The 23,291-nt window shown below is 38.9% G+C and overlaps 1 protein-coding gene across 2 annotated transcripts in view; it reads left to right on the forward strand.

Moving 5' to 3' along the window:
• Positions 1-23,291, forward strand: part of SNX25 (sorting nexin 25) — a 247,905-nt gene that overhangs the window by 79,640 nt on the left and 144,974 nt on the right. The window contains exons 4-5 of one of the 2 annotated variants that reach the window (XM_072624146.1): positions 5,346-5,518; positions 7,760-7,946. The exons of the other annotated variant lie outside the window; for it this stretch is intronic. Coding sequence (XP_072480247.1) covers positions 5,346-5,518; positions 7,760-7,946 — 360 coding nt within the window. The remainder of the gene's footprint in view (positions 1-5,345; positions 5,519-7,759; positions 7,947-23,291) is intronic. 2 annotated transcript variants of the gene reach the window in all.

The raw sequence follows: 23,291 nt of genomic DNA on the forward strand, positions 1-23,291 counted from the left end.
TTTCAAAGATCATGTGGTCTAACCCACTCGTTTCACATATGAGAAAATTTTACTATTGGTTATATTTCCAGGGGAAAAAAAAACCTTTTTGGTTCTGGGTTTTTTTTGGGGCAATGAAGTATAGAGAAATGGAAGTTTAACATTTTCTCCCTTATTCATTCAACTCCTGGGAACAATTCTTTCCCTCTAGAAATGAGAAGAATTTTTTTTCTTTTTGAAAATCAAGGCCATCCTGTACTGATTACTTGTCTGGGTAGATGCCTTCCAGCTGCATCATTTGGAGCAAACAGTGTTTGTTCAACTATTGTTAAAAGGCTTCAACTCTTAAGGACTGTATCTTGGCATGTTGGAATTTCAAGATATTCTGTTCATTTCCATTTTTCGAAATGTTTTTCAACTTCTACTAATGTCATTTTTTAGTGCCTCTTAGGGTTGTGGAGGGGACAAAAAACTGTGCAAGATATTCTCCAAAACTCAAGATGCTCCATTTACTGGCCCAGGGATGGGTTGTGTTTCTGTCTTCTGAGGATGGGCTTAGCTGAACTTGGCTGAGCCTCATCACCAGAAGGTTGGTCACCAGCTTTGGCCACAATCACTCAGGAAGCCATCTGCTAAGACATGGTTGAATTATGATCTGCATTAATAGGAAGATTACTCATATTGATAAATTGACATCTTTGGAAGGGAAGAAGTCCATATATCAACCTATAGCTTCACAATGGAAATGTAATTAATTGGTTTTTAGCATTTAGGAATGCTAGCAATAAATAAAGTGGAAAAAATGAATATTCATAGGCAAAGAAGAAGTTAAAATATTTGTATTTGCAGAAGGTATGATGACATGTTTAGAGTATCCAAGAAACATGTGCAAAAAGCTTGATATAATGGCTTTAGTAGGATCAGGGTATAAGATAAATCCACGAAAACCATCAGCATTTCTATGCAAAATGGATGAAGAGAAATACAGTTTTTCAGTAATGACAAAATGTTATCAAATAGCTACAATACCTACTATTTATAGAATACTTGTTATGTGCCGGGCACCGTGCTAAGTGCTTTATGGTCTCATTGAGCTTTACAACAACTCTGTGAAGTAGGTGCTGTTATCATCACTCTCATTCCTTAAAAATTTATTTGTATATTTATTTTTAATTTGCAGCATTCAGTTTCACAAGCTTTTGAGTTTTAAATTTTCTCCCTCCTCTCCCCTCCCCAAGACAGTGTGAAACCTAATATAGGCTCTACATACACATTCATACTGAACATATTTTCACATTAGACTTATTATCATCCTCATTTTATAGCATAGGAAACTGAGGCAAGGAGGTTAAGTGACTTGCCCAAGGTCACACAGCTAATGAATATCTAAGACGTAGGTCTTCCTGACTCCAGGTCCCGGCTGTCTATCCAGGGTGCCATGTAGCTGTTTTGTCTAATGTTTTCTCAGTGTCAGTTCATATATGTCCTCCCTTCTTCTCTGAATTTCTCATGTTCATTATTTCTAGTCTACACCTATTTTTCTACCAGAGCAAAGCATTCATTTTGAGAATTATATGATATTGAAGAAAAACTAGATCAATGATAGAGAAATAGAGAAATTAGAACTAAAAGCATATACTAGGGTAGTAATTGGGAAATCCAGGATAAGAAAATATCAGGGATGAAAATCATTAAATAAAACCATTGGAAAAATTACATGGCAGTATGCCAAAAATGAGAATAAATCTACATTTCATTACACTGAATTTTAAGTGGATCAATAGTTGAGATGTAAAAAAGAAGAAATTAGAATAATATCTATCATAGACATGGAACAAGAATTCCTAGCTTCAACAATTAGAAATTACAGGTGACAAAACAGATGGATTTCATCTTATGAAAGTTGCGTCAAACGAAAAAGCAATGTCCATCAAAAATTACAAAAGGAAAGTAACATATCGGGAAGATTTTAGCTGTAAATATTTCCAATAAGAATATGACACCAGAAATTTAATTAAATTAAGGTGAAAAAAAAGACTTGAGGAGTGATCAAATGAATGAATGAAATAGTATTTACCAAGCACCCGTTATATTCCAGGCACTGTTTTAGGAATTAGGGATACAAATACAAATATGAGGCTGAGCCTGTCCTCAAACAGCTTATATTTCTAGGGGAAGTAGCACATATAGGGGGACAGTGATGGCCAGGGAAGGGAGTCTGAGGAGTCACAGGGATTCTGAGTAGAGCCATGTCAAGCCTTTACCTGCAGTGATGGTGGCATTGACTTAGGATAGCTGTTCTCAGAGCCAGAGGTGAAAGAGGGAAGAGGGACAGAATTTGCGCATATATATATATATATATATATATACATATATATATATGTGTGTGTGTGTGTGTGTGTATAATATACATACATGTATGTATACATGTGTGTACATATACACACACATATGTGTGTGTGTATCTGTATAGAATATGGGAAGCTCTCTGGACGTCCAATATGGAGGGTCACTGCGAGGAAAAGAGTGCAGATGGCAAGATGCTTAGGTTAGACCCTAGTTTCCTGGTGATTGAGGATGGGCTATGAACACGCTGTTCTCAAAAGAAAACACACCAGTATCATTAACCACCTGAAAAAAATGTTTAAGCTCTGTAATAATCAGAGGAATCCAAATGAGAACAACTCGAAGATAGCACTTTGTGCCCATTAAATTGTGAGCGATAGTTAAGAATAACATCCCATGTTTGACACGGCTGTGAAGAAACAGGCCCTGTTGAGGGGGTAGGGACACTATGAATTGAAAGATTTTTTTTTTTTTGGTCTAGGAGCATAGCAAGATCCAGGAGCTCCTCAGCTGTTTACAAACTTTGACCCAGTGACTCCATTTTGTTGGTATTCACTTGTGTCCAACTGTTCATGACCCTGTGGACCATACTGTCCATGGGGCTTTCTTGGCAAAGATACTGGAGTGGTTTGTCATTTCCTTCTACAGTAGATTAAAGCAAACCGAAGTTAGGTGACTTGTCCAAGGTTACACAGCTAATGAGGCAGTATTTTAACTTGGGTCTTCCTGACTCCAGGCCCAGCACTTTTCACTGAGCCACCTAACTGCCTCCTAGTGAAGCCACTATTATACTCTCTATATATACTTTATTATACTATGTATACTTTATTGAAAAGAAAAGAAGACCTAAGCATTCATAGCAATGCAGTTTATGTTAGCAAGCAATTAGAGGCAAACTCGTTGCCACCAATTAGAGAACAGCTGAACAAATTATGAGAAATTACAAGTAGAAAGACTTCAAAAAAGCATGGGAAAATATATTTGAAATGATGCAAAATCAGAACAGTCCATATCCTGACCCCAATGATATAAAATGTGATTAAAATGGTAGTAACAAAAAAATGTGGGGAACTATATGCTATCAGGAGATATGGAATCAAACATGGAGCTAATCTTATTAAAGTTATTGTACACCTATAACCTATATTAGACTGTTGTCTTGGGAAGGGGGTAGGAGAAAAATTTGGAGCTAAAAAATCTTACAAAATCGACTGTTAAAAATATCTTTGCATGAAATTGGAAAAAAACCAAAATACTGTTAAGTGGGGGAAAATGAAGTTAATGAACATCTTTCAAAACAAACATGTAAATAATGGAGTTTGTGCTTTCGTGTTTCATCTCTTTATCCTTGTTTGTGCATTTCATTTTTTCTGGATTGTTATGACGTTTAGAATCAAAGTATGTAAAAAAAAAAGGGGGGATGAGAAAAAAGTAGTGATGCTAACAGAAATAGAACATTAGGAGGTGGGATGGTTTAGGAGCAAAGGTAAGGAATTAGGTTTTATGGACTGTCAAACATCTTTTGATTTGTGCTGCTGGCAGAAGAGCTGGGTCTCTAAAGGTCTTTTGACCATGGTGAAGAATGTAGATCTGGAGCTCAGGAAGTAGGAACATCAAGATTGGAGATATACCTTTGGGAATTATCCACAAAATGATGAGAATTGAAGATGTGGGAATAGATGAGATCACAAAAAGAAAATGCAGAGTCAGAAGAAAGAAATCCAGAGGCCAGCCTTGGGGATTGCCCAAATATATGGGGGAAAGAGGGAAGGAGAAGAGTGGACAGAGAAGTAGGTGTCATGTCACCAAAACTAAGGCAGCAGAGAATTTCAAACAGTCTTCCTTCCATGAGGTCAGAGAGAATGAGAACTGAGTAAAAGCCTTTGAGCTTAGTAATTAAGCATGGGTCATGCTTGAGGCAAATTCTGGAAAGCAATTTTTGTAACTATGCTTCAAAAGCTATTTATTTATTAAACTGGGCATATCCTTTAGTCCAGTGATACTGTTACCAAAGAGACCAAAGCCCCAAAGAGACCAAAGAAAGAAGGAAAGGGCCTATGTGTACAAAAATATTTATAGCAGCTCTTTTTCTGATAGCAAAGAATTGGAAACTGAGGGTACCCATCAAATGGGGAATGATTGAATAAGTTATTATATTAATGGTATAAATATAATGGAATACTATTATGCTATAAAAGAAATGATGGGAAGGGGATGGTTTCAGAAAATCTTGGGAAGACATTTATTAACTGATCCAAAATGGAGTAGCAGAACCAAGAAAATAACTTATTTAACAGCAACAATATTGTAAAGATTTTAGGAACTCTGATCAGCAACCATAATTCCAAAAGTCTCTTGATGAAACATGCTCCCCACCTAATGGAAGAGAGATGCAGAATGAAGTTTATTTTTTCTCTTTAATCTTTCCCTCCATTTTCCCTCTTTCTTTTCTTCTCTCTTTCTTTATTTCTCTCTCCTTCCTTCCTTCCTTCCTTCCTTCCTTCCTTCCTTCCTTCCTTCCTTCCTTCCATCCTTCCTTCCTTCCCTTCCCTTGAAATTTATTTTGTTTGACTATATATATATATCTATAATGGCTTTTGTTTTTCTTGCCTTCTGAATAAGTTGGGGAAGTGGAAGTGGGAGGGAGAGAATTTGGAGCTAAAAATAAAATTCAAAGTTGCTTCAGGCTAGAGTATCTGAATGAGTCTGTCCTTAGATAAATTTCCCATGAGGCTCTCTCATCTAATCCCCTCATTTTACAGAATAGGAAACTGAATTTCAGGAAGGTTAAACTACTGACCCAAGGTCATACAGGTGGTAAGTGACAGAAGTGAGATTTCAACCTAAGGAAATTGTGGGTGTCGGTAAAATGTCACATGTTGAAAAATTTTCAAATGTGTTTCTGTTTGGCTCATTTGGGCAGCTTCTATTTAATTATGCACAAATAACAAATTGTCCTTTTAGATGACTCACTTCCACAATTTTCTCCCACCCCACTCCCCCTTTCCTTCTATTTTTAGACAAGAAGAGCCACCGAGGCCCTTTCTATTACATGCATGCTTAAGGAACTCGGATGAAGAAGTAAGGTTCCTACAAACATGTTCTCGGGTTCTGGTGTTCTGTCTCCTCCCCTCAAAGGATGTCCAATCTCTCAGCTTGCGCATAGTCCTTGCAGAAATTCTCACAACAAAAGGTAGACTTATAAAATTGAGATTGCTTTTAGATGACTAGATTTCTGTGCGTACTAATCTGTTGATTACACTTTTTGTGGCACCTATGCTCACTTTGTACTCTTGTTTTGGAAGTGTGAAAATCAAATTTCAAGAAAATTTCATGTGGAAATAGAGAAGCAAAGAGAGCATCCTTTGGACATCCATGAGAAACATAAAAATAGATGGTGACAGATGGCCAAGTGAACAATTCATCCTCTTATTTATTTTGAAATGAGAGAGCTGTTCCTTCTGCCCTGTATAGGAAAGCAGCCATTCTTGATGGTCTCTGTGTCCACTGAGGCGTTAATTAACACAAAATCATAGACTTTAGACTGGAAGGAACCTCAGAGGGCATACAGTCTAACTCCTTCATTTTACAGAAGAGGAAACTAAGGCCTACAGAGGTTAAGTGATTTGCCCCAGGTCATACAGAAGTAAATGTCAGGGCGAGGTAATCCACTTGAGTCAGAATTGCATTAGTGGTAGTGGCGGGTCTTAGAAATTCTTGATTTGTTTTCATGGTTTATACAAATTTAAAGAGCAAGAACATTACAGCCCTTTGAATATTCTCTAAAAGAAATAGAATGAATAGCTATGCACAGAAAATGTTCAGCCTGAAAGGAAAAAAAAAAAGCAAAACCTTAAATTACCTGACTTAAGAAAAACATATCCTAACCCAGAATTTCAGTAGACAGCTAAATTGTTCTTTGCTTAAATAAGTGAGAAAAGATTTTGTACTGAAAGGCAGGAGTCTTTGAGAAAAGAGACCTCAATCTATGGTCTTTGGGTACAATTCCAAAAGATTCCAGTTATGTTATGTTAGCATTCTGAAGTAGGAAAGGGCATGTAGTCCTCTAATTTTACAAATGGGGAAACTGAATCTTGGAGAAATGGGCACATACCTAATTAGAAGGAAAACTTGTTTTCTTTTTTTAATCAATGCCCTTCCTCTTTAAAAATAAATGAACAAACAAAAAAAATACATTGTCAACCATCCTCTACCCCCAACAGAAGCACATCTAAGTAAAACTAACCTCTTCTGACAATAAACTCTCTCATGCCTACATTCCACTACTTGTGTGTCCTCAGGAAGGGAATCATCCTTTGCTGTCAGACCTGTGAAGTCTCAGTTGGTCAAGGCACTGTTTCTGCATGCAATGTTTTTCCCTTTGTATACTTGGTCTGTGCCAGGATCAGTGACACAGAGACAGATGGTTGAAAATCCAGCCTGTGACCAACCTGGAACTTTGCAGATAAAAGAAATGTTTAGCTATGAATTTGCAGTCTAGTTTGAGATGCATCATTTTCTCTGTATTCTGGTAATCAACCAACAGCACCTTTAAAAAGTAAGGGACATTTTTGGATCTGAGAACAGTAGAGTGAACTGCAGTATCCAAGTAATATTCGATCTTTTCTCTTGTAAACAAACAAAATTGGCCTGGAGTCTCTGCTGGTGTGTCATAAGAGTGTTAACCCTTATATTTTGGCACACTAGACTGGTTAAAATAAGTGGAATTTTCCTTTAAGGCATAATCAAAGACTTCAGTGTATGTATTTTAGAGGAGGAACATTTTAGCAGAGGAGCATGGGATCCTGGTGACTTCATTTCCTCACTCCCCAATCCTTATCTTTGTTTCCTAATGGAGAAAGTGATATGTCAGTGTTTGGCAGCACCTCCAGAGATGGACAGATCACCCTGGACCATTTTATTAGGTGGGTGGGATGGGTGGGAACCTGTCTGTGAGAATTTTTTAAAACAGCATCTATTTATTTTCGATGCTATTAATTAATCTATTTTAAATCAACATCTATTCATTTTAGATGCTATTAACCTATTTTAAAGTAGCATCTATTAATTTTAGATGAACAAAGAGATTGCTTTGCTTAACTATGTTAGAAGAGGCAGCCTGGTACAGTGGATAGAGTCAGTCAGACACACCTGGGTTCAGGTCTTGCCTCTGACACAAACTGGCCATGGGACCTTGGGCAAGTCATTTATGTTCTCAGAACCCACATAACTTTCAGAACAGCTGGCACCCTTGCGTTGGTAAGGGAAATTTGCTCTAAACTAATGAAATCACAGGTCTGGTCCCTGCCAAAAAAATGAACGTTAGGTTACGCATGTGTCCAAAATGAAATGTGTATGTTGGTTTATATGTCTGTTAAGAAACAAACTGAAACAAAAAGGGATGGCTGTTCAATGCCCTCTTCTTTTCCTTTAGTCTTACAGCCTGTGGTGGAGTTGCTGAGTGACCCTGATTATATTAACCAGATGTTACTGGCCCAGCTGGAGTACAGAGAACAGGTGAATGAACATCACAAGAAAGCCTACACATACGCTCCTTCTTACGAGGAGTTCATCAAGCTCATTAACAGCAACTCTGACGTTGAGTTCCTGAAGCAGCTAAGGTACCTGATGTTCACTCATAGTGCGTTCAACGCCCAACTTGCTCATGACTGTGGCCCTTTACCAGACTGGGCCCAGCTAGGTGATTTGAGGGAATCGGCAAGAAAGGAAGTTTATAAATCTTGTCATTTAATGAAGTCTAAATTAAATCAGCTCTTCCTTGAGGCAGCTGGAATGGTTAATTTTTCCATCATATCTGATTAGTGCAGATTGAAAGCTACTTGGTTGTTAATGGCACCTGCTTGCTTTCTGGGTGCCCAGAGGTGAGGGATTGTTTGAAGAAATGGGGGGAGGGGGCAGCTTTGCTTTCTCCTTAAAACATCCGACATGGTACCGTGGACAGGTTGTAGGATTTGATGCCAGAAGACCTAGCTTCAAATCTTACCTCTGCTATTTAATGCCATTGGGATTTGGGGTAAAGTCCCTAAGACTCTTTAGGCCTCAGTTTCCTTATTTGTAAAATTAAAGTTATAGGTTCCATGTCCTCTGAGGTCCGCTCTATCTCTATACCTGTAGTGTGTGTTTGAGAAGCAGTGCGCTATAGCAGTAATAAGACTAGCTCATGTACATAGTGCTTGCCAGGCACTGGGCTAAGCACTTTATGATTACTATCTCATCTGATCCTTGAAACAACTCTGGGAGGAAGGTGGTATTATTATCCTCATTTTACAGATGAGGAAACTGAGGTCATCGGAAGCAAAGTGCCTTGCCCAGAGTGACCCAGACATGAAGTGTCTGAGGCTGACTTTGAACTGGATTTGCCAGCTCTATTCAGTATGACAGCCAGCATAGAGTACAGGCTTGGAGTCAGTAAGACCTGGTTTCAAGCTGCCTCTCATACGTACTGGCTGTGTGACCCTAGGCAAGTCACTTAATAATAATTAATAGTAGTAATAATTGTTGTTGTGTTTGTCTTTCATTCTGAAGAGGACCGTGACATCAGAGAAATGATGACGTGACTTGCACTTGACTTTGTTTTGGATGAGGGAGGGCTGTGGAAGGCACTGTGCTAAGTGCTTTACAATTATTCTTGTTTGATGCTCACAACAACCCTGAGAGGTATATAGTATGATCATCCTCAATTTTACAAAAGGGGAAATCAAGTTAAATAGCAGTTAAATTACTTGCCTAGGGTAACACAACTAGTAAGTGTCGAGGCTGGATTTGAACTCAGATCTTCCTGTGTTCTATCTACAGCACCACCTAGCTGCCAGTGAATTGTAGTCTGTGTTTGCCCTTCATTCTCAAAGAGTAACCATGACATCAGGGAGATGATGATATGACTTGCAGTTGATTTTGATTTGAGGGAGGGAGGGCAGTGCAAGGTCACCAGCCTCACTTTCTCTTCCGGAGCCATCTGGGTTCAGTACCCAGATATTCCTTAGGATGACTGGAGATAGTCCAGAATGCTGCCAGTGAATGGAGAGCTGGTGGTGGAGTCAGAAAGACCCAAGTCCTGCCTCTCAATGCTGGTTGTGTGACTGGGCAAGTCTCTTAACCTGTGGAGTGTTGTAGGCCAAGGTGCTGACATGCATTGACAGGGAATGACCCTCTTTGGGCTCTCTCTCTTCCCGTGACATTGTGGTGGCCTGCATTAATAACTTCCATTGCTCCTCATCACTAGAGCTGTTCCTCTGAGGAGGCTCTGGCTCAGCAGGAGAAATGATCAGCTCAGCCCCAAGTAGAGAAGAGAAAACAAAGACCAACCAAACCATGAGAACCCATTTGCACAGTGGAACCATATTATGAAGAGTAGAGTCTAACCCTTCTGCTGCATCACTCAGGACCTCTCCTTCAGGGATTTGTAAATCGCCTTTAATGTAGTCATTTACTGACCTCTGAGAAGCTTCCCTTTCTTTCTGCGCATGTGAGGCTCATGTCTTTCCCTGTACCCCCAGCTCCTGCTCTCCTATTCAGTAGCTTCATTGGACCTGTTGATGTCTCCTTGACCACTCTTGGGTCCTAGTTCATTCTCACTCTACCTTAGGAGGTGTTCCTACTCAAGATCCCAACATCATCCAAAGCGCTACTATCTTCATGATTCTTAACCCTGTAGATTCTCTCTTGTTTTTCTCTCTCCTTCATTTCTCCTAAATCGTTTCTTCATCCTCATTGTAAACTCTAGTTTTTACACTCGTCCTTGGTCTCTCAATTCATCACCCCCTCTTCTGACTTCCATTTCATTTCCTTGACCCTATAGCTAAAGAGTTCAGTTATACATTGTCCTCTTCCCTTGAATTCCTTGCCTGTCTGCCCTGTTGCCAGTAATACCTTGACGAATTCAACCCAGGGTGATTTTTCCACTCCTCTTTTTGTGCTACTCACTCTCACTAAATCTGTCCTTTAACTCATGATAAACTCCATTACCTCAATCCCTAAAAATTCTGCCAGCACATTTCTCTCTATCTGGCTTCACTTGCCAGTCTTAATTCCTTAGACTGCCATTTTAATGATTCTAATGAGCACCTTAGAATTCCTCCCTTCTTCCTACTTCTAACCTACCCTCCCCCCTCCACACATTTTTTATTCCAGATTAGATGTTTCTTAACTCAATCTTTCATAACCCATCCACTTCCTACCTCTCCAATATTCTGGCACCTCATTCTCCATCAGGTACCCTTTGATCCAGTGACATTGGCCTCTGGTCTGTCCCCATAAACAAGACACTCCAATCTTTCTGCTGGCGGCCTTTTCTCTGCCTGTTCCTCTCCAACCTCTCTGGTTTCCTTTAAGGCCCAATTAAAATCCCTTCTTCTACAGGAAGCATTCACCAACATCTCTTAATTTTCGGGCCTTCCCTATTAATTATTTCCTATTTATCTTGTAAATAGCTTGTTTGCACATATATGTTTGTTTTTTGTCTCTCCTGTTAGATTGGGAGCAACTTGGGAGCAGGGACTGTCTTTTGTCTCTTTATTTTTATCTCCAGTTCTTTCATGGCAGGTGCTTAATAAATGTTTACAGACCTATGAAGGAAAATATGGATAATAATGGTACATGCTGAGGTGTGGAGGGGATTATAATCTTTTTGGTGGAGAAAGTATCTATATCATTCATCAGAAGAATTAGCCATAGCAAAGAGTCAGGATATCTCTTTTTCCAGGACTAGAAAGAAAGAGGAAAGAATGAATGATGAGGCAAAGTAGAACAGAGGAGTTGAAAGAGTACAGCCTGATGACTTGTTGTCATAGTGAAACAGACAAGCAGAATTTCAGCTCTGTGTGTTGGGGATGGGAGTTGATGACTTGAGAGAAGTGTAAGAAATTTTTTTGTTTTTATTTTTTAATTGCTGTGGGGAGTCAACAAGGATACAGTAGAAAAATTAACTGCTAAGTAGAAGTGAGGGACTGACTGAGACTGGGTACTGTACAATTATAGTGATTGAAATCAGCTTGATTTCATCGTTTTCTCTCCAAATGATCAGTAGGTCTATTTTCTGTTGTTTAGTCATTTTAGACAATTTGTGACCATGTAGACCATCCATGGGGTTTTCTTGGCAAAGATACTGAAGTGGTTTGCTTTTCCTTTTCCAGTGGATTGCTTTTTGTCAGAACTCCCCACTATGACTTAGGGTAAAGAAATTCCATTAAATTAATTTAGTTTAATTTAAATTAAGGAAAATGCCTTATTCTGTAAATAGCTTATTTGCATGTGCGTTTGCTTTTTTTCTCCCCCATTAGATTGTGTGTAATCCTGGGGGCAATAGGGAATCATTGGAGTTTATTGAATAGGGAGTGATGATCAATTTATTAAAGACCTACTACTTTTATTAAATATGTGCTATGTGCTAGACGCTGCTTAGGCACTGGGACAGGGACCAAGCTACAAAGACAACAAATGAAACTATTTCTATCTGAGGAGAGTTTGCATTCAAACGAGGGAGACATAAGTACCTGTATAAATAAATACAGAATAAATCTAAGGAAAATAAATATGGAGGGAAGGCTCTAGCAGTTGGGGAGATCAGGAAGGGTTTTCTGGGGAAGGTGGTATTTGAACTACCTATTTAAGATATGTAATGAGGTGTAGGGGTGAGGAGAGAATTCATCCCGAGCATGGAAAACAGAGAGTGCCAAAGAATGAAGACCACGGATGGGATGTTATATGTGAGAACCAGAAAGAAAAGTTGGTTTGACTGGAGGGGAAATGATGGCATTAATGCTGTTTAATTTGTTAATCAATGAGCTATGTGCCGTGCATTGGGAGAATAAAGTGAAAGTGAAGCCGTTCCTGACCTCAAGGAGTTTCTGTTTTATCGGGGAAAAGAACACGATGGCAGGATCATAGCTTTGGAACTCAAAGAAGCTTCAGAGGTCATCTGATTCATTGGTGTCAGACTCAGATAGAAGGGGGTCGACCTCTGGGGGGCGAATATTCTTAGAAAACCACAATTTAACACCAGCATTTATTTATATTGTGATTTTCACCTATTTTGTTAAATATTTCCTGATTACATTTTCATCTATTTTTGAGGCACCTTGTGGTCCAAGGGCCGTGCATCCGACATCTCTAAATTTATCCCCTGATTTTATTGTTTGAGGAAATTGAAACTTTTGGGGAAATTAAGTGACTTACTTGTTCAAGGTCACACAGGCAATATATGTCTGATTTGGGATTTAAATCTAGGTTCTTTGACTCCAGAGCCTATGATGTTTCCACTGTTCCATACTCTTACAAAGTATATATAAGGTATTAAATGCAAAGTAATTTGACGCACACTAATAATTTTGGGAAGATGTCGAGAAGAACCTCAATTGGACACAAGCCAAACTTTGCAAGGGCTCCATTAGATTGTAAGATCCTTCAGGGCAGGGACTATCTTTTGCTTCTTAGTGTATCCCCAGAGCTTAGCATAATTCCTGGAACATAATAGATGATTAATAAATGTTTATGTATTCATTCATTCATTTGTCTATCTGTCTAACATCTATCTATCTATCTGTCTATCTATCTATCATCTATCTATCTGTGTATCTTTCTATCTACATATCTACATATGTACATATGTATCTATCTGTCTACATGTGTATGTATCTATCTACATATCTATCTACCTATGTATGTATGTATCTAGTCTGTCTCTTACTATAAAAAGGTGGCGGGAGTGGGTTGGGGGGGCAGGGCGGTCTATACAAAAGCATTTAGACAGGACTTGGAATGTTGTTTACAAAAAGTAGCAAGGAGGTCCAGTTTGGCCAGACCTAGACCATGTGAAAGAGACAAATATGTAATGAAGCTAGGAAGAAAGGCTGTAATCAGGTTGCTGAGGGCTTTAAATGCCAAGGCTATAAAACTGATTACGTGCTCTTGTAGAAGTAGTTTGAACATACGCTGCCTAATGGCTTTGTTTCTCTGCTGTGCTGGCCAGAGGCAAAAATGCTCTGAATCTGGGTGCTGCTGCTATGGCTGCTCTTTCTGAGCCTGCTGCTATCAAGATTCTTATGGGAGTAGATGGAGCTTGTGCTGAGGGTTTCTGTTGACCCCAGGGACCAGGAACTCCCTGTCTTTGGGTCACAGGGTCAGATATCAGGATTCAGATTCTTGTCTGCTTCTCCAGAGCTGCCTCCTTGGGATTTCAAAGAACCAGCAAAGGACCAGATTTGTATGGAAACTTAAGAGATCAAATAGTCCACTTTGTTTGTGTCCTGGACCTCTGGGGCAGTCTGGTGAAGCTTTTGGAACCCTTCTCAAGAAAATGTTTTTTAAATGCATAAACTACACAAGATTACAAAGTAAATCTGTATTAAAACACACTTATATGTGTATCTATGTACATATGTGTATATATGTACACATGTGTGTATGTGTATATACATGCATGTGTATGTATATGCATACACATATGCATGTGTGTATACATACATATGTACATTAGCTGTTTATCCAAATTGTAGCAAAACAGAACTCAGAGAAAATATACATATGAGAATATGTACCAGACAATACAGAGTGAAGGATTACTCCCATTGGAGACAGGTAACTCAGCTCAACTAAGAGAATCCTAGATCTCATCCAAAATACCCAAGTTATCCTTGATTTAGTTCAAACTTTTCATTTTTCAGAGGGGCAAATGGAGGCCAGACAGGTAAAGTGAATCAACTTGGGTCTGAAAGGTCATAGGTGATCTTACTTCAAACCCTGTGTTCTTGCCATAATGTGAAATGATTTTTTGTTGTGGTTGTTAAACTTGCTTATTTTCTCAGGTTCAATTCAGCAAATGCTGTGAAACGCTTTCTATGTGCTGATGACTGTGCTGGAAACTGTATGAAGCACAACATTTTGGCAAGATATATGACCCCTGCCCTCATGTAGCTTATAGTCGAGTAGGGGGATATTATACACACACACACTCTGCAAAATAACAATTATCTTAATGATGCAAAAAAAGCTCTGTGGTTATGTACAAGCCAAAGAAGAAAAAGGCCTTTACTAACTGGGGAGATCAGGGAAGGGGCAGAGAACAAGCATTTATTAAGCACCTACTGTGTGCCAGGCACTCTATTAAGCACTTTAGAAATATTATCTTACTTGATCCTCACAACAACCCTGCGAGGTGGTGCCTTATTATCCCTATTTTACTTTTGAGGAAACTGAGGCAGCCAGAGGTTGTGACTTGCCTACAAGTAGGAAGTGTTTTGAGATTGGATTTGAAATCAGGTGGTCCTGACTCCAGGCCCAGCACTGTATTCGCTGCATCATGTATGTTCTTAGAGGAAGTAGCATTTGAATTGGGCTTTGAAAGTCATAAAAAGAAATCTACAGGTAAGGAAGGAGAGGCAGAGCATTTCAGACATGGGGAACAGGGCAAGCAAAGGCAAGGAGGGGGAAAAGCAGTGAGGCAGCTAAAGGGGTAATGAGTCAGCCTTAGAAGGGGGGGCACAAGCTCAGTATAGTGGTATTTCAGATCCTTTCCAGCTCTGTGATTCTGTGATTCAACAAGCATCTTCAATTTTACACCCTCGGAGCAGGTGAAAATGAAAAATGCCTTATAAAACTCCTTTAATTATTATTCCAAAACCCACTAGAAATCCTACAAATATATTTTTAAAAGAATGATGAACTGTGCCATTAGAACATAGAAGCATTGACTGTTAGAGTGATAAGAAAATTTAGAGATCATAGCATCCAGTCTTCTCATTTTAATAGATGAGAAAACTCAGGCCTGAAGGGACATGACTCAGCCACTGTCTATTTACTAGCCGAGGAGGTAGTGTTCATCCCTCAGTTATAACCTCCTTTGATCTCACAGCACAGAGTAAGCATTTGAGAGCTTTTTCCACACTGCAGGCCCCTTACTATCCCCCTCCCCCATTATGGCAAGTACCCTCCATGAGTCATGCTGCAGGCTCACACTGGCCTTTCCTCTTTTCTTTTGCCACCATACAATTGCAAAGCCTTCTATTTTCCCTGACCCTGGGATGTCTTCCTCTTGGCACCATCTCTTGGGCCACTCTGGGGACTCCACCTGGGTTTCCAAAGTGAGTATAGAAAAAAGCCCAGTGACCTACTCTAGCAATCACACAGATGGATCTTTGGCTCTAAAAAGAAATAGGTGAGGGTGTGTAGAATTATTCTGTTGCTTGGCTACTTACTGTTCATCTGAAATAAAAAAATTACTCTCTACTCAAGGGCCAGGGCTGATCACTCGTACAAATAGACAAAATTACTTTTTATTAGATTCCTGTCTAAAGCCTAAATTGATATGAAGTTAATCATCTTTATAGTGCCAGTGACACTGCTTGCTCCAGGACAATTGGACTTGTCCTTGCTGGGGTCTTTTTCTTCTGTAATTGTTAGTGTACACTGTTGCCTGGCATTATTGATTCCCTGGATCTCTTTAAATTGCTACCTATAAAATTAAGGGGACAGGCTGACTAGGCATGAGAAGGTGTGTGTCTTTTTAATTAAATTTGTATGGTCATTTGGAGATGCTGAAACAATCTACTTTTCAAGCATGCTCACTTGGGAAATAAGCATGTATTGGGAACTTAGCAAGGTCATTCAAGTTAGTGCTTAACTGGGCCCTTTTCCCCCCCAAATTTATTAATTTATTTGTTTTCAGTTTTCAACAATCACTTCCATAAATTCCACATTTTCTCCCCCTCTCTCCCAAGACAACATATAATCTTATATGGGTTATACACATGCATTCCTGTTAAACACATTTTCATATTAGTCATGTTGCAGAGAAGAATTTAAAATGAATGAGAGAAATCATGAGAAAGACAAAACAAAACATGACAAAGGAGAATATAGTCGCTTTATTTTGTGTTCCGACTCCATAGGTCTTTCTCTGGATGTGGATGAGTCTTTTGGAAGTGTTTTAGGTCCTTCTTTACATTGCTGTGAAGAGCTAAGTCTATCAAAAACAGTCTTCACACACTGTGGCTCTTACTGTGTATAATACTGTGTATGATTACTCCTGGTTCTGCTCACTTCATTCAGCATCAATTCATATAAGTCTTTCCAGGTTTTTCTGAAGTCTACCTGTTCTTGACTGGGACCTTTTCAAGGAAGATCTTGGATACTTTCTATCTGTTGAATGGCCCTCTCCCATCCTGAGTCAGGCAGGATTAGGTGGTTATGCTCTAAGGTTATGGAGCTTTCCAGGATCCTAAGTTATCTGTGGATTATTCAACATTCCAGATATCAGGAGTCTCTATTAACTGACATTTCCAGGTTTTGTTACTATGAGGAATAACTAATGTCAGTCAATCGATAAACATTTATTAAGCACCTACTAAGGTCCAGGAGGTAGCTAGGTGCCACAGTGGATAGAAAGCTACTCCTGGAGTCAGGAAGACCTGAGTTCAAACGTGACCTCTGACACTTACTACTTTTGGGACCTTTGGCAAATCCCACTTAACCTAGTTTTGCCTTAGTTTCCTCATCTGTCAAATGAGCTGGAGAAGGCAGTGGCAAACCATTACAATATTTTTGCCAAGAGAACCCCAAAAGAGGTCACCTGAATAGTTGGACATGACTGAACCACAGAACCACAGTCACTGAAATGGGCTAGGCGCTGTCCTCAGTGCTGGAGAGGCAAAGAAGTGTAAAAAAGAGTCTCCACTCTTAAGAGACTGACTGTCTCATGGGGAAGGCAAGAGACAAACAACTCCATATAGATGATCTACATATAGAATCAATTGGAGAAAGTCGACAGAGGAAGGCACTGGTATTAAGGGGAGTTGAGAAGGACTTCCTCTATAAGGTGGGAGGTTAGCAGGGATATGATGAAGCTTCAGGGCAGGTAGGTGGTACAGTAGAGCATCATGCCAAGAGTCAGGAAGACTTATCTTCCTGAGTTCAAATCCTGCCTCAGACACTGTTTGTGTGACCTTGGGCAAGTCATTTAACCCTGTTTGCCTCAGTTTTCTCATCTGTAAAATGAGCTGGAGAAGGAAATGGCAAAACTCTCCAGGATCTTTGCTAAGAAAACCCCAAATGGGTCATCCAGAGTTGAACATGATTGAAATGACTGAAAAACAAGTGGTACTACAAGATGATGAAATGTCCTCTAAATCATAAAGGAATAAGGATAGAGACCAGACCTATGTCTTCATTGGAATAGGGAATTCCCAGATGAGGAAACCTGTTCTACCAATGCAGGTTGGCATTTTCTTTGTGACTTATAGTCAGAACTGAGAGATGAACTGGATTGTCCAGACAGCTGGTATCAGAGTTAGTTACTACATTACACTGCTTCTTGTTAATTCATAAAAGAAACAATGAATTATATTCCATATAATTTTTGTGAAAAGCAACATGTTGCAGTGCATTGAGGGATGGATAGCCTTGGTGTCATGAAGACCTCGATTCAAGTCTGGCCTCTGAAACATACTGGCACTATAAATGTTGGAAAGACATGTTAACAGTTTGATGTTCCAGGAAACTCCTTAAGACTGTGGATACAAATGAGTTACTGATTTGATTGAGGAGAAGGGAGGAGTTTCCATACTGGGAGTTCCTCACACAGATGGAATTAGAGATCTAGGCTAAAAAAAAAAAAAGTTTTAATGTTGAATGTAGTTTGTTGCATTCTCCTTTGATACCTTGAAAGATCTGTGATTTAATCAACATGGATACTGTATCCACCAAAGCAAACGATAATTTCCTTCCTGCCTCGTACAATTTAATTGGATTCAACACAACATTTGCTTTGTGTAGAGTAATCTTCTGGGCCCTGGGAGAGGTATAAAGTTTACATAAGACATGGCTCCAGACTTCATGGAGTTACTTCCTGGGTCATAATCTCAGCCTTCCCACTTGGATAAGACCTGTTAGACTTTGTCCTTTGCTGATGTAGCCTGTGAGAATTGTCCAGGCTAGATGGAGACACAGGAGTATGACTCCAGCACCTTCAGAGGCATTAGGTGGCACAGTGGGTCTCTACCCTGAACCTGGAGTCAGGAAGACCTGAGTTCAAATTTGGTCTCAAACACTTACTAGCTGTGTGACCCTGGGCAAGTCACTTAACTTTGTTGGCCTCAGTTTCTTCAACTATAAAATAGGGATCATTATAGCATCTACCTCACGGGTTGTTTGTGAAGACCACAAGAGATATTTGTGAAGTGTTTAGCACGGTGACTATCACATGCTGTTGTTCAGTCATTTCAATCATGTCCAGCTCTTTGGGACAAGATGCTGGAGTGGTTTGCCATTTTTTTCTCCAGCTTATTTTACAGATGAAGAAACTGAGGAAAACAGGGTTAAGTGACTTGCCCAAGGTCACACAGCTAAAGTCTGAGGCTGGATTTGAACTCATGAAAAGAATTCTGCCTGATTCTATCTTTACTTCTTTTGTTCCCTTTTGGATGGTTGAAAATTGGGAACTCATTGTCTGACAAAAGTGATGGTTTTTCCATTAGCCAGAATATTTGATTAACAAATCATACATCCCCTTACTAGATCATACAGGATAACAGTTGATTGTGTTGTTCCAAGGACACTTTTGTTTTTCACATTTTAAATGTCACAGCCAATTCTTTCAGATGCATGAGAGTCATTTTACCTGGCAAAATCTCAAAGCAAGGGTTTGAAATTGGCTAGGATTTCATTTCTATGGAAACATACCATTAATTTATTAAATGAATAATTAAAAAAAAACCTAAAGTGACTCCCTAATCTTATTATAAATGTGGCTGTTTTCTTTGTTGGTTCCAGTTGACATCCAACCCAAGCCAGGCATACAGTAGGCACTTCATATATAGTTGTGGAATTAAGTTCTTCTTATGCTGTGTGATTCTTTTCCAGGTTGTCTCAAAGAGCCTTTGCAGAGGATCCATTCAATATTCTAGAAGCTTTTTTTAAAAGTTCACATTCAAGCTGCTTTCATAAATATCACTGCTATTGCTATAACCTTTGTTTTTGCATATACTTCATTGGCATGCATTTTATACTTGTAGTTTTTGTTTCAGATACCTCCTTTCTGAAGCAACCTCTTCACCAGAAATCATAGGGTGGCAGCAAAACATTTAATGGTCAATAGGTGAAAGGAATTTCCAGTTGTCCAACTTGAATGATTCTTGTCTCTAGTATTTGGCATGCCCAAGCCCTGCCCTTTGGGACAGTCAGAGGCACCCTGACATTACCATTCCCTTGTCTTCCCCTTCCTTTTCTTCCATTTGGTCATGGTCCTACCTTTTCTCTAGAAATGACAGTGAAAATGATGGCACCTGAAAGGTTTACTTAGCACATCTCTCCTTCATTTCCATAGTTCAACTAATTATCTATGGCTAATAAAGGCAAGTAGGCTTTATCAGGCCCCACACTTACCTTGAATTGGTAAGATAATAAGGGAGAATTCCATTCTGATCCATTCTAGTGGACCCATGATTCAGTTGGTCAAGGAAGGGACAATAAGGGTTCAAAGAGTATCCACCCTAGTAGGAAATCCAGGATAGGGAGAGTGGTCTAAGAGGTGGGAAATTTTGTGCCATGGTGAGATCAAATTGTATGTGCTTTTAAATGGCTTTAGGGAAAAGTCTCTGTAGTTTTACTCTTCTTGAGGCAATTAGATAGTGCCCAGGATAGAGTATGGGCCTGAGTTTAGGGAGACCCAATTCCAGCCTCAGACATTTACTAGCTGTGTGACCCTGGGCAAGTCACTTAACTTCTGTCTACCTCAGTTTCCTCTCTTGTAAAATAGGGGTAACAATAGCATTTACCTGTCAAGGTTGCTGTCAAGATAAAAAAATGGAAATAATATTTGTAAAGTAAATGCTTGTTTCATTCCTTCCTTCTTCCTTCTCAAAGATCCATCCTGTACCTCACAAACTTCTCATCTGTTTCAATTCTGATAATCAGCTACAGAAGCATCATATGGGGTGACATAGAATTTATCGTACTGGGGTGATTTTGAGAAAAGTGAATTTCTTGATTCTAGGAGACGTGTGACATTTTTCTTACTAATAGTTGACTTATTGAAAAGTAAAATTCCCAGATTTCCAAACAGTTATGTCACATAAGTATTATATCTGCTGCTGAATTGTCTGTCTTGGGCTGGTTCAAGACTAAGATGTCCCTTAAATTCCATCTGGCTCTGTTTTCTTCCTTCCACAAACCAGGAAGCATGTGTATGTTATTTATCAATTTCGTTGAAACTGTTGACACAACCATCTTGTATTATGTGGTAGGAGTCTTATGTGAGCCTAATGGATCCAGAAGAGCTTTTCATCATTATTCTGACAGCTCGATTAAGCTTTGCATTGGAAGATTTTAATTTTTTTTGTACTGGCCTTCAGGTTGAATTAATTGAATAATGCTAGTGCTAGAAAATATTTCTAGGCCTTTTTCCATTTAGGTGAGCTAAAAGTCAACTTTTCTCAGGTGATGTATTCATTCATATCTATTTATGCCTTTATCTATCTATCTATATATATAATATCTGAGTGTATGTATTTGCTTGTATTACATATGGATGCACATGCATATGTACAGGATCATTCTTGAATATGCATGCACACATATGTGCATGTATACACATTGTGTACACACGTGTGTAGATGTATATACATGCTTACATATACATGCATATACACATGCACACATATACATACATAAGTATGTATGATCTATATCTCTATGTCTTTTGCTTTTACATCACCTTCATTTCCCAAAGGATATATTCTACCTCCCCTATCCGGAGAGCCATCCTTTTTATAAAGAGTAAAAAAGAAAGAGGAAAAAGACAAAACTAATCAACCCATCAGGCCTCTGATAGTGCATGCAGTCTTCCTATCCATAGTCCCCCACCTTTACAAAGGAGGGAGGGAGGGAGGTTCATTTTTTCCTCATGCTTGGTCATTATAATCACCTATCATTCATTTTCTATTCCTTCTCTCTATTTACATCCTTGTAGCGGTTGCAGATATTATTTTTCTGATTCTGCTTTACTTTGTATCAATCCATTTGAGTCTTTCCTGTTTCCTGTTTATGTTATGGCACAGTAGTATCTCGTTCCACTCATGGACCCCCAGTTTTTTAGCTATTCCCTGCTTGATGAGACGATCCATTCTTACAGCCTACCAAGCTTCATGCTGGACCCAGGGTTCTTTTCTTATCCAATTAGATAACCAGATTTGTTCTCACTGTGAAGGTGAGGTCAAGATATTTTATCAAATGTTGGAGTGATGTAAATATTAGTATCAGTGAGAACAACATGTACCTGAGTACATAAAAACTGAATTCAGGCCATGCGTTGCTCAACTGAAAATAATCTTAAGGTTAATGGGTCTTCCTACAATGCCACTCAACTGTAGGTTTGGCAGCAGAAATCTATCAAGAGTTCGGTTTATGTTTTGGTTTATTGGTCTATCCTGGAAATGGTTTATTGACGTTTTTCTTTGTGAGCTAGAATCTCAAGAGAACATTTCGTATCTGATACTGTTACCATACAGACTAGTAAATGGGCACTGCAGAGGATGCCAGGGTATTTCCTTATTTTACAGATGAAGAAACTGAGGCAAACAGTTAAGTGACTTGTCCAGAGTCACACAACTAGTCATTGTCTGAGGCTGGATTTGAACTCAGGAAGATGAGTCTTCCTGATTCCAAGCTCAGTGCTCTATCCACTGTGCCACGTAGCTGCCTTAAGAAGCTCCTATTCTTAGCTATCACAAAAGGTGCTGCTATAAATGTTTTGGAGTTTGGGGGTACGTTTTTCTTATTGATATCTTTCTTGGGTATAAGTCCATTAATTGAGTCTATGGTTCAAAGTTGTATGGACATTTTATTTTATTTTTCTATTTTCAAAGATTTTATTTTTTCCAATTCCATGTAAAAAATTTTTAACATTCATTTTTAAAAATTTTGAGTTCCAAACTCTCTCCCCTACTCCCTCCTCTTCCCCCTCAATGAGAAATCAAGGAATTTGACCCCAAGCTATACCTGTACAGTCTTGTGAAACATATTTCCATATTAGTCATGTTGTGAAAACACAGACAAAAAGAAAGATTTTTTTTTAAAAGTGTGCTTTGATATGTATTCACATTCCATCAGTTCTTTCTCTGGAGATGGATAGTGTTTTTTATCATAAAAGTATGAACATTTTAATCACATAATTTAATTTAATCACAGTCTTGCTGTGCTCTGCTTCCTGCCTTCTCTGGTTTCCTTCAATTCTTAATTAAAATTCCATCTTCTTCAAGAAAACTTTTCTACTCTTCTTTCATACTGGCACCTTACCTCTAAAAATATCTCCAATTTTTGTGTGTGTGCGCGCGCATGCGTGCACTTTTGGTGCCTAGTTTTTGTGTGGTCTCCTCTATTAGATTGTGAGCTCCCTAAAGTTAGAGAGGATGATTTGCTTTTCTGTTTATCCCCAGGACTTATCATAAATGCCTGCCACTTAGAAAGTTTGTTGACTTCACTTACTAAAATTTTAATAGTTTCCTATAGACAAGAACAGAGTTGGGAAAAACTTCCGCACTGTTTTAATAATAATTATCCTTAAATTTACATTGCTAGGTATGTCATTAGTAATGTTAAGAGTATTTTGAATCCATTCAATATTATATATTTTTAATATACTCATTATTATGAATCTGCTAAAATTCATGTCCCAGCATGAGGTGGCCCTGAATTATTGACGGTTTTCTTACACAAGGAGACATGTTCTTGAAGTTCTCAACCAAGTGGGAAAAGCTACTGACCCAAGACCAGCAACAGATTACACGTCTGTCATCCAAATATCAACTTAGCTAAGATTGGAGAGGTCAGAAGGTTAGCCAGTAAGCAATTGAGTTTCTTTTTTTGGGAGAAAGGGTCATAGTAATTCATGAATACAAGAGATGGCAGTCTACAGATATCGAAGGAATACTCAACACCATTGAAATTACGATTTCTTT

This window comes from Notamacropus eugenii, chromosome 7 (genome assembly GCF_028372415.1).
Source record: "Notamacropus eugenii isolate mMacEug1 chromosome 7, mMacEug1.pri_v2, whole genome shotgun sequence".
NCBI lineage: Eukaryota > Metazoa > Chordata > Mammalia > Diprotodontia > Macropodidae > Notamacropus > Notamacropus eugenii.